The sequence below is a fragment of the Diachasma alloeum genome, unplaced genomic scaffold (assembly GCF_001412515.2).
Source record: "Diachasma alloeum isolate Michigan unplaced genomic scaffold, Dall2.0 Dall_scaffold_00349, whole genome shotgun sequence".
Classification (NCBI taxonomy): domain Eukaryota; kingdom Metazoa; phylum Arthropoda; class Insecta; order Hymenoptera; family Braconidae; genus Diachasma; species Diachasma alloeum.
This window is the reverse complement of record NW_021680488.1, coordinates 991210-1003093: the sequence shown is the minus strand read 5'-3', so window position 1 is coordinate 1003093 and position 11884 is coordinate 991210. Positions and strand designations below refer to the sequence as shown.

At 35.0% G+C, this 11884-nt stretch overlaps 1 protein-coding gene across 1 annotated transcript; it reads right to left on the bottom strand.

Annotated features, from left to right (window-relative positions):
- Nucleotides 1-366: 366 nt before the first annotated feature.
- LOC107040901 (facilitated trehalose transporter Tret1-2 homolog) lies at nucleotides 367-11598 on the bottom strand. The gene is made up of 8 exons (XM_015261173.1): nucleotides 11492-11598; nucleotides 10364-10577; nucleotides 4981-5110; nucleotides 4733-4892; nucleotides 3160-3616; nucleotides 2794-3043; nucleotides 1378-1786; nucleotides 367-1180 (listed from the first exon to the last, which is right to left on the bottom strand). The coding sequence occupies exons 2-8, from the start codon at nucleotides 10381-10383 to the stop codon at nucleotides 936-938; spliced, it is 1671 nt and encodes a 556-aa protein (XP_015116659.1). The 5' UTR covers nucleotides 10384-10577; nucleotides 11492-11598; the 3' UTR covers nucleotides 367-935.
- Nucleotides 11599-11884: the final 286 nt, after the last annotated feature.

Sequence of the window (11884 nt, the reverse complement as noted above, 5' to 3'; positions counted from 1 at the left end):
AAGTTAAAGTTGCTAATTATTCAAAGCTCATTACTTAAACAATTCTAAAGCATCTCTAATATTATGAAATAATAATCAATTTCTTTCAAATTATAATTCAATAACAAATGTGAAATTAATGTTGATAATTTCTCAATATTCATTGCTTGAAAAATTCTAAAGCATTTCTAATGTTATAAAATTGTAATTAATTTTTTTCACATTATAATTCAATAATGTTATAATCAATGGGTTCATTGCTTGATCCTAGTTGGCGTACACTAATTTACGATAAATGATTTTAAACTGTCGTTAATAGTTCCTTAATTTCATGCAAATGAATAATTATGTCAAAATGTTTAACTCAAGGTAAATCAAACTCTCACATTTACAAAAATCGATAAAGCATTTTTATTACTCAGTTGACGTAATCACGGTAATATTGTCAGATAATACATCCGTCAAAATTTTTTTCAACAATCAATAATTCAGGGGAGTCGGACATACATCACATTGTTCCCTAAATTTTTTAAAACTTTACACAATTTTTTAGTATAAAAATTCGGATAAATAAGATACAAAAAACACGTGAGGATTTCAGTCATAAAACCGAAAAAACTGAATTATTTTAGTTCGTTTAAGTAAATTATTTCGTAACAAAATAGTCAATTTATTCGAATTATCATTTTTTGTTCTAAGGAAGGCCACTTCACGGACGAACTATAATCATTTGCGTTTAGGGAACATTCGAAATTATTTTGTTCAATATTTCCCCTCAAACGTCACGCTCTCATCCTAATACTCATTCTTGCTTCTATCTACGAAAAATTAATGAAAAGAGTGTTTTGAAAAATTACGAACATAACTTGATCAATTTTTCAGGACAGAATGAAACATAATTATTCTCTATTGTACTTTCTTGTGTTTGAAAAGACTTTCATTTAAAAAAATCATTTTTAAACATGATCCGCACGTTTGGGATTCAGTGGCGCAGAGGCTTGATTCTGGGCTTTCTGTTGGGCTCGTTTTTGGGCACGGCGTTTTTTCGCTTTGGCATCAGCTCCTGCTGCCACGAAATTCGTGTGGAAGTATTCCTCAATCTCGGACAGTTTCTTCCCGTGAGTTTCTGGGAGTAGAAGCCATACGAAGACTGCAGCGCCGACAGAAACGCCTGCGAAGAACCACTGAATTGCATAGGATCCTGAAAAATTACATGATAATAATCCAATAAAATTTTTGGTTTCCAATTTTCAAGTTCTGTCATTGATTCTATTCATTCTATCGAAAGACAAGGATGGAAATCGAATTTATGGGTATTCTTCCATTATTTGAAACCACTAGCCAATTTATAAACCTCCTTATCTAGCTGGAAAAAAAAACATTGCAATGTCAACATACCTCCTAGAAAATCAGAGAGGCTTCTGAAGCTCTGGACAGCAGCAAACATTAGTATATTAGCCATTGCATAACTGATTGACTGGGCAATCCCTCGGATTTCCGTTGGAAACAGTTCAGCAGTCATTGTCCACGGAATAGTTAGCATTCCAATCATGGAAGTGCACACGTAAAGCAGGAGACAGATAACAGGTGCTATTGCACGTGGATCCTCCTCTCGGTTATCTCTCTTGATGACAAACGTAAAGTACCCGGAGATGCCCATGCAGAGGGCCATCCCAAGGGCCGAGATGATGCACAGAACTCGTCTTTTGTATCGCCTCAGTAACCAGGTGTTCACCATAGAGCAGAAGAATCTGGTGAGACCGACGAAGGTTGAACATGTATAGGGATCAATTTTTGCTCCGGCTTCCTAAAATAAATAACATCACGCGATGATTCGTGATAAATCGTGAGGGTCAAACGAAGAGTTTTTGCTTCCAAATGGAAACTTTGTAATCGCTCAAATTTAAGTTTTGGATTTATTGTGTTATATCGACCCAGTAGGATGTGTACGAATGTAACAAAGTGTTTCTTCAATTGTCCGCTGATGAATGGATGGAACTGAATGTTTTTTTCAAATACAGGTATTGTTGAGCCCTATCAATCGCCATTCATTGAAATTCAATTCATCGAATAGTTTTTTTAATTCTCGAATTTTTTCGAAAATCGGCTGTCCCACCATAACTAAAAAAATGGTCTGAATTGATTGAATGATGGATTGAAAAATTTGTTTGGATGTCTTTTTGACGGAGTCCGAAGATGAAGGCGATAGCAATAATCGTGATTTTTATTTATTTGAAAATTTGCAAAAATTTTGTATTTTTTTTAAATCAAAATTCCGGGGATATCTTTGAATATCATGCTTCAAATGAATTCAATCATAGCTTGACATGTTTATTTTAATGCCATTAAGTCGAAGTTAAAAGATGATTACGATAGCTATATTGGTTGATTTGATTTTCATGATGATTGTCAAAAATTTCGAATTTTTCATGAATTTCCCTGAAAGTGAGCTGTCTGACGGTTTTTTCAAATGTGATGTTTCAAATTCATTCCAGTATGTACAAATAAAAATTTTTTTCGGAACTCTAAAAGAGACAATTGATTCTATAGAAAGGAATAACAAAAATAATGATGATAATAACATTCAACGAAGTTGAAAATCTGCCAAAATGAATTGAAAAGAAATCTTATTCAATTTAATGAAGTAGTAAACAATGACCTACATGATAGAAGGAAATGATGTGCAAAGTAAACATTTATAAGCATATTGCTAAATCATTAGCAAAAAAACCACTATACGTAATATGAGAGGACTTTTTCACTTGTTTTAATTCAGACAACTCATAATTTTCCTCATCAATTGACTGAACTCACCACAAACCACGTGACAGCGTAAAACAGAGTGATATAAATCCCCGAGAATTGCTGGAATAAAAACAGTAGAAAGAGAATGAGCAGTGGTTTCCAGCCAGTTGGTTTGAAGAAAGCCCTGACTTTGGTGCTGGCACCACCGTGTTTGCTCCTCCTCTGTTCACTCAATTTAATCTCATTCTCCTTCGTTATGGTGGTGTAATGCTGCTCAGCTGCAGGGATCTTCCCATATTGAACGTCAGACTTGTACAGCCTGTAAACATGAGGGTCGATAACGAGAGTGCATCGATGAAAATTAATGCTCCCACATGACATTTACTTGGACAATTACCAGTGAATAATGAATTGAATGATGAATGAGATACCAACCATTCTAATACTTTTTTGGCCTCATCATTGCGTCCCTTGGCAACAAGCCACACAGGCGATTCGGGAACGAACAATTGGATGGCAAATACTGGTACAACGGCGTAAATGATGCTCAACCAGGCAACAAGACGCCAATCCAGGAATGTACCCTTGAGATAGACAAGCACCATTCCCAGTGATGCCAGGGTGGGTCCGAATGACATCAGGGAGCCTCGTAACTCAGGCCTAGCCACTTCTGTTATGTACACTATTGCAGGTGAAGTGGCTAGGGCTGTTGACATTCCCGAGAGAATTCTTCCCACTAGGATCATGGGAATGTTTGTTGCTGTGGCTATAAGGATCCAACCGATGACACTGGGTATCGTTCCAATTTGCAATGTTCGAAGACGACCCACTGTTTCCATTAGGAAACCACCCAGGAGGGAGCCTATCGGTGCCGCGATTACAACAACACTTGCTGCAAAGAGGATTCAGAGGATTCATTCTTCATTATTTTTGCTTTGCAATGGAACTTGGCAATCGCTCAAATTTCAGTTTCCAATTTTTTCTGTTTGTTTCAATGAAATTACTTGAATTTTTTCATGAATATAGACTGGAGGAAGCTCTACTCATTGAAATCAATTAAAATTTAATTTTACATACAGATTGGAAAAATTGATGTTTTTCCAAAAATCGATTTTTCAACTATCACTCAATAAATTTTCATCAAAATGTAGTTAGTCATGGCTCAAAAAATTGATAATAATACCCTTTTGATTCTATCAGAATATGATGGGGTCGCACAATTCGTTGTTGAGTTATAGCACATTGTTTATGTGATTTGAAAGAGAAAATCGGTGTTTTTCTTCAGTACTGAAGGAATTATCGACAATAGTAATTAAATCAGGGCTTGAAAAGTATATTTTAATGCCTTCTTAATCAAGTTGAAAATTGGTGAGAACAGTATCATTGCTTATCCAGTTACACAATACCGTCATGAGTTTCTCATATAAAAATCTTAATATCTATTAAACTCAGGTACCAGTCTATTATGTTGAATACTTATTAATAACTATAAGAATTATTTGAGAGAATAGAATTAGAATTAGAAGTAGAATTATTTGAGAGAACGAAATAATACGCAAAATTTTGATGGCATTTCAATTAATGATAAATATCACGACATGAAAAATAGAAAAGCAGGGATAGCCATATCCGTCAATTATAATTACCGTTAAATTATTAAATAGTCAATGGCCCGGTTGCACCCAGCCCTGTTATCCAAATAAACCACAGGCTAAAATGTATCCTCGGGATGAATTATATCGTAGGGGTCATAATTATTCAATATTTGACCCGAAGAATAATTTTTTATTTATCCTGTAGCCAAATTTGAATTAACGCTGATTTAACCTTGGAATTAAATATTATTTTTTGTCCCTGGGATAAATTTAGGATAAATCCCGGGTAAAATAATCCATCGAACATCCAAATTGACTTTTTTTCTTATCCGACGTTTTCGTTACCCGGAGGTGGTGCAACCGGGCCTATATCCTTTATTTTCTTCCACGCATAAATCGCAAAAAGAAATTACCTATCCAGGAAGTTTCAGCCTTAGTAGCCCACAGTTGGGTGCTGTTAGCCTCGACGAGAGTGTCATTATTAATTTCTATTTTGGGAATTAATATGGCTGAGTATGCCATACTGAGGCCCACAGCGATGTGAAACGATGCGGTGAGGACACAGGCTGTGATCTGTGGAGAATAATGTATCGATACTGATGTCAGAGCAATTTGGGGGGGAATGCAATTTCGTGAGGAGCATTTCGGCGGCATTATTTACCTCGGGAATTGCATTTTTGAGACGTGTAGGCTCGACAAAGCCTTTGTTCAGACTTCTGCTGGAGACAATTGCATCCTTGAAGCATTCTCTCTCGTTTTCCTCTATGTTCTTTGACGCTTCGCGTTCAACACTGAAATTCGGAGGAAGATTCGATACGTAACGCACGAAAAAATTTAATAGAAAAACCTATCGAATTCGCTAGAAAATTCTATTGAATTTCTATTAAACTTTCTATTAGTTTTTGGCTGATTCTATTGACGTGTTCAATAGAAAAAATTTAATAGAAAAAGTCAGAATTCGATTTTTCTATATAACTTATTCTTTTCATATATTTTCTATAGAATTTGCTTGACTCAAGTTTTCTGAGTTCTTCTCATTCTATTTCTCTTTTCTTCTCATCAAGAAAATCAAACGAAAAAACTTGGAAAATTTGAGCCGAGGAGATTCTATAGAAAATATCTCAATAGAATAAGTTATATACAAAAATTGCATTCTATACTTTTTCTACTGAATATTTTCTATTGAAGATTTCAACAGAATCGGCCAAAAACTAGTAGAACAGTTCAATAGAAATTCAATAGAGTTTCTAACGAATTCGATAGGTTTTTCTATTAGATTTTTTCGTCCGTGGTGTCATGAAGAAATTGTCATAATTTTTTGTCCCCCATGAGAATTGCTCGGAGGGATTGCCGTCGCTCTCTGCAATAAATTATCGACGAGTGCGGGTAAGGGACTATAAAATGTGTAAAAATCCATGTATCTCGATCCCAGCAATCCCAATAGTTGCCGTCATCTCGTCCGTTTAACGCCAAAGGCGCGTTTTATGGGAAATATTCTCGTTAAATATTGAGTTCGACTGCAAAAGGATTTATGAACAATCTTTTGTCGGTCTATGACTGCATTCTTCGACGCGAGTGATTCTACCCACGACAGCAGTTTATTTCATAACACTGCGACGTGCAATTCTCAAGCTATGGTGCTCCTCAAGTCCTCAATATAATGAAAATAAAAAGCGATGAAAAATGAGATATCGCAATATTTATCGGGGTCTGGAGGAGTTGTGTGTTGTAAATTTATATGAGAGTAATTAGACGAGATGTGTTTTTTATTTATTGAGCAATAAAAAATATGACGAATCAAAAATCCCAATAATCTTCTTCTCCTTTCTTTTGAATAATGAGGAAATTTTTTTTTATTCATATTCTTTCTCGGGGGCACAATAATTGGCTTGGGTTATCGCTTTGAAAGGCTTGGATAGGCACACGGAATGTCTGCATGTGGATACATAATGTCGGATGTTATAGTATTTGACGATATTGAAGCGTTCGGAATTTAAATCTCAACTCAATTGTTACGGTGAATGAATTTGTTTGAGTTGAGAGAAATTCTGTTACTTATTTATAAGAGAGAAATGCTCAAAAGGAGAATTTTGAAGAAATTTCCAACGCAACTAGGGGAAACAGGCCAATAGCTGGACGGTTAAGCAAATATTGAACTTCACTGAAGGATTTAAAATCAGTGAAGTAGCTAAATGAATAAAAAATGAGTTTTAGACCTGAAAGAATATATGGATTAAAAAAACAATAATTAAAACAATACGTGGAAAAAATGAAGAGAAGAATAATTAAATGAGAGAAAAGTGAAATATCGTCCAAATCCCAGAGGAGGAAAAAGGAAGATGTGATGCTGAATTGTAATTTGTAATCGAATAATTGATTGGCAAAATCTTCACCTATCAAAACTTCTCAATAATTTTCCATTCTGCTGAATGAAAAATTACTAGTGTCATTAGTACTCCCAAGAATAAAAAAAAGTTGACAAAAAGTTTAATAATACATATTTTTTTGCTTGAATTTCATCAAACAGTCGTTTTTTGACTGTTTCATTTAGCCCCACTGTTTCATTTTGCCCCACTCTCCCCTATTTATGTAAATTTTTTTCAAACATATACATATTATTTATTTATAAGCTAAGATAACCCTTAGATATTTCTAATTCTAGCATATGCTTGGCAAAATAGATTGCGTATAAAAAATGATTCACCTATTTTTTAATCGAGGATTCCCTAAAAGCTGAAATCCTCCAGCTATTGGCCTGTTCACCCTACTCCTCGATAAAATAATCATCGAAAGTGGCATAAATATCATGAATTCATCCCTCAACGGAGAATTCCCAGCATCAGCAAATATTCTCACGTTACGTGGGAGATTAAACAGCTCCGACTGATGATTAATACGTGACGACTGGTTAATTATTCGTGAACGTGACGATCAAGGCAACAGCTGACAATAAAAGTGCAGCACAGGCACTCGATAAATGTTTTAAATTGACGCGTGTACATAACAGTGTCGGGTTTATTTAGTCGCACGAGTCCAAAATCCACTCGAATACTTGTGGCAATTATGTGGTCGTGATTTTTTTATTGAAAATCGGAGAAGATGTTGTGTTAGTTTTTACAATTACTGGAGGTAGACGGATTTTCAAGCGATCGATTTTTTTTTCATCCATCAACTCTGATTTTTTAATTAATTCTCAACCATTCATTTAACGATCGATCATTAAAAAATTTGAATACAAATTATTACGGAGTCGAGCTGAGTGCTTCAGTAGAAAATATAAATTGTAGTGACCGATAATTATCTCAAGTCACGGTATTCCTGAAACTCTTACAAAACATGGAGTTTATCACATGCAGTCTAGCAGCGGTCAGTCTACCACGTGACACCCTAGGCAAGCCTTTGCGTCAATATTGTCGTTGATGGAACGAACCACGCGAAAACATATACCAGTCAATTCGACGAACGAACGTTTAATCAACACCGTCTATTTTTTTACAGAGAATTGATAGAGTGGACATTCAGAGGATCGAATTGAGGGTGATTTTTTCACGAGTTGGACTTCAAGGCTATGATTTACTATTGAGGAATTTCGAGTCGTAAAGTGTGAATTATTACATCTGAATTATTGTTTACACTTTTACGAGACTTGTTAATTAGGGGGGATTTGCAATTTTTCAAGATTACGAGACTCTTCATAAATAATTCTTAAACAAAGGGGTTTTCCAACGTTTAAACAATTTTTAATTGAAGAAAAAACATTTTTTGGAGAAACTTTTTGAATCAAAATTCAATTAAGAGTGAATTTGTAACAGATTCCATTCTTGATTCAAGCGGCAAAAACGCGGAGGAAAAAATGAACTCGAAGAAATGCTGACGATCTTCGGATTGTCACATGATGAAATAGAAATCATCATCCCTTGACCTTGGCGAATCGTCTCATTGGCTCAATCAGTGGTTCGGTATCTCGATTAATTTTCCTCCCAATCATTTCAGTTGGCTATCGATTTCCGCGATAACGATCGCACAAGCACGCGCTCGGCCTCGAACTTCACATTACGTGGATAGTTCCAAAGTGATATATCGATTAACCCTGGAACAGTTACACATCGGGCAATCCACTTTGTCGCGAGTGTTTTTTTTTCTCTCGTGGCTTTTTTATTCAGACTTTTGTCCCGTGACGGGCGGTGTCAAGCTGTCTGCAACGGACTATTTTTGTAGTTGAGTTCACAGAGATGTTTGCCGAGTTGCATAATTTCTTTGGAACTTTAAAAAAAAAATTTTCTCGAGATGATGACAGCTTCTTTTTTAATCTGAGATTTGTCTGGGTGATGAGGGATTTTGGAGGAAAAATTCAGAAGACATTTTTTGTTGGAAATTTTCTGGTAACCTCGTCATTCTCAAGATATTTAGGGCTTTACAAAAATTATCTTCAAACCCAATAATTTTAGGAAAAAAAACAAGACATTCTTCGTGGAAATACATTGATAGCGGGCTTCCGAATGATATCTTGATATCTCGATTTTTGCACAAGCTGGAGTGTTTACAAAGTTTTTTTTTTATGAAAAAACGGAAAGACGGGATTATCTTGAAAACTTTGTATGAACGGGTATGTATGTTTTGATTGATTTAGATAGAAGGCGTCGAAACGAAGATTTTGAAAACAAAATCGAAATTGGTCCACAGGTATTGAAGATATTTGCGGAAAACTATTAAAAAATGAATCGCTTTTCCTCCAGAATTGTTGGATCGATCAGGCTGAAATTCCACCCAGAGCTAGTTATACCTATAATGTTGGAAAATTTCAGATTTTTTGGAATTACTTTAGCCACTTAATTACTCAATTTTCTAACAATTGACCACCGGGAAGGTGGCGGTGGACGTGGTCACATACAGAAATGGTCGCCCAACTTCGTATTTTTACGTTTCAGATCATTCTACATCATTTCCAATCAAAATTAGAGAGCGTGAAGTTCAAAGGATCGCAATGCTTTTGTTCGGAAGCAAAATAACATCAGTAGTGGTAAACGGAGATAAATCGACTCATCTCCCAGTTGAGTTTTCGAGGAATATTTCCGAATCTAAGGGAGATAGCGAAATTTTCGTAATTACGTTTGTTATAGCACTCAATCGGCTCCACAAAAACGGTTATAGCAAAAATTTTGCTATCTCCCTTAGATTCCGAGATATTTATTGAAAACTGGTCAATAGCTAAAATTGACTTATCTCTATTTACCACTTCGCTACTGATATATTCGGGAGATACAGTGCTGGGTGGCGTGGCGCCGCAATTCGTTAAGCATCAGTGACAAAGTGGCGTGTAGAAAAAAAAGAAGTTCTCTTCCGAAAGAGTCCGATGTAGGGTAAGCTACCCAGTAGATGGACGAGCTACTTTTGGATAGGAAATTACGCAAAAAAATACTGAAATGTGAATTGTTACTTTGAATTTTCATTAACTGTGACTCTCAATCCCTGAGTGGCGATTTTTTTTTCGATCAATTTTTTTTTAATTGCTAAAAAACAAACGTCCATCTACTGGGCAGTTTACCCTAGGAAACAGCACAATATTTTCAGGAGAGAATCGCATCCCGAAGATTGAAAATCTACTTAGCCTTGTATTTCTTCACATTCAATAAAATAAAATTCACATGTTTGTATAAACTGGAAAAAAATTCTATATTCCTCGAGACGTTATTGGGGATTTGGACGATATTCCAATTTTCACTCATTTAATTATTCTTCTCTTCATTTTTTCCACTTCAAATTATCATTTTTCCATTCATATATTCTTTCAGGTCGAGCACTCATTTTTTTGTCAGTTAGCTACTTCATCGATTTTTAATATTTTAATAAAGTTCAATATTTTCTTAACCGGTCAGCGACTAGCCTGTTTACCCTACACCCTCTAAATTCCAAGGTCCCACAACTATAAAACCTTGATTTAAATCTCGATTGGAAAGGCTTTACGAGGAAATCCTCGTACCTGGGACTTTATACCTGCTATAAGTACAAACGAATAATCCGAAGAATAAAATTAAGAGACTCACCTCAGGGAATAAGGGTCCATTATAAACTATCCTTCACAGCCAAGTAAATACTGATTCTTCTGCGTGTTTGAACTTCACTCGAAATTCACAAAATAATTTCAATTTGGGTCTGTTAATCTTCCGTTATCTACTATTATTTCTTTGTTAATTCTCCTAGACACTTTCACGTCAACTCATCGCCATTGGCACGTCAAATTCCACCATTTTTATTCACCTGCAAAAGGAAAATCATCATTGCCAACAATTGATTCATAACAATTTTCCATCAAATTCTCCCGTCAAAAAAGATATCATTTTTCCTTCATTTTTTTTTCTCGAATTAAATTACGAATTACTTTTCCTTTCGTGCGACTTGCACTCCTTCGCACAATTTTATTAACCGCTATCAATCGCAATACCACAATGAGTCGATCGACGATGAAAATTCATGATAACATACGCGAAGAAAAAAAATCTGTAATCCTATCCCGATCGCTTGATATCATTATCTCGAAAATACCATGAATGAAAATAATGAACTCCCCTTACGGGATATACAATCATGTACTTATTGATTCGACTGACGGTTGTGTTTTGAAAACAATTCAAAATCACCTCTCACACAGTAAAAAATAATTCCATGCCTCGACAATCCGTCATTATTTAACGTTACCGTTTAAACGAAAAAAATTGTTTTGAACTGAAGAAAAAGAGAAAAAAAATCCTCCGTTACAATTGTTATGAAATTAGATGTCGAACATTTTTTTCTTGAAAATTCTTTTTACTCAATATATATTTTTCTAATTTAACAATAGAATCATAACAAATAACAATAAAAATAAATAATAAATTCATAATAAATTAAATAAATAATAGCTATAAAGTAACAAAAAAATACGTCATTTTGTAGTATTATTTTTTCTATCTCAATTATTTGTCGATTAAAGATTGAATTTCTTCGATTAAATTTTTTCCACAAAAAAAGTAAGAACGATGCATTTTTCTTTTAAAAAAAGAGAACTGTAACACCTCAAAAACCCACAGCCATTCCATTTTTGACATTTCTTTCCCCAGATTTTTTTCCTAACAATTAAAGAATTAAAAAACAGAAAAGAATAAAAAATAGCGAAATTTTCTCTGACAATTTACCTGACTTGACTCGGATAAATCGATGATGCAACTGTCAGAGACAGCTGCCCTGTACCAAAACTGCTGAAGTCGGTCGTTGACGACAGACTGGTCGAGCGTGCCTCATACCCCAGTAAATGTACCCGCAATGAGAACGGTGTGCGCGATCGTAGCGTCAGCAGGAGGAAACTAAACTATTGGTGAAAATGTATAGTCACTCGTATTACCAAACTGGTCTATTAATAATGACAGACGGCGTAATTTGCAAGATTTCGTGAAATCTCGATTCACGTGTGATGCAATTATGTCCAGATCTTCCAATTTTTCTCTGCTTATTCATTCATTTTTTTCGGATCATGGCATAAATCTAATGCCCATTCACCAATCTAATAAAGGAAAGATTTTTCGGTTCAA

What these genes read in the sequence shown, in the direction of transcription:
- LOC107040901 (XM_015261173.1), bottom strand. Translation starts at nt 10,383, where the DNA reads ATGGACCCTTATTCCCTGAG. An exon ending in GGCTGAAACTTCCTGGATAG is followed by an intron (nt 3,617 to 4,732) that starts GTAATTTCTTTT and finishes TCCTCTTTGCAG; the next exon opens with CAAGTGTTGTTGTAATCGCG. An exon ending in ACGCTGTCACGTGGTTTGTG is followed by an intron (nt 1,787 to 2,793) that starts GTGAGTTCAGTC and finishes TATTTATTTTAG; the next exon opens with GAAGCCGGAGCAAAAATTGA.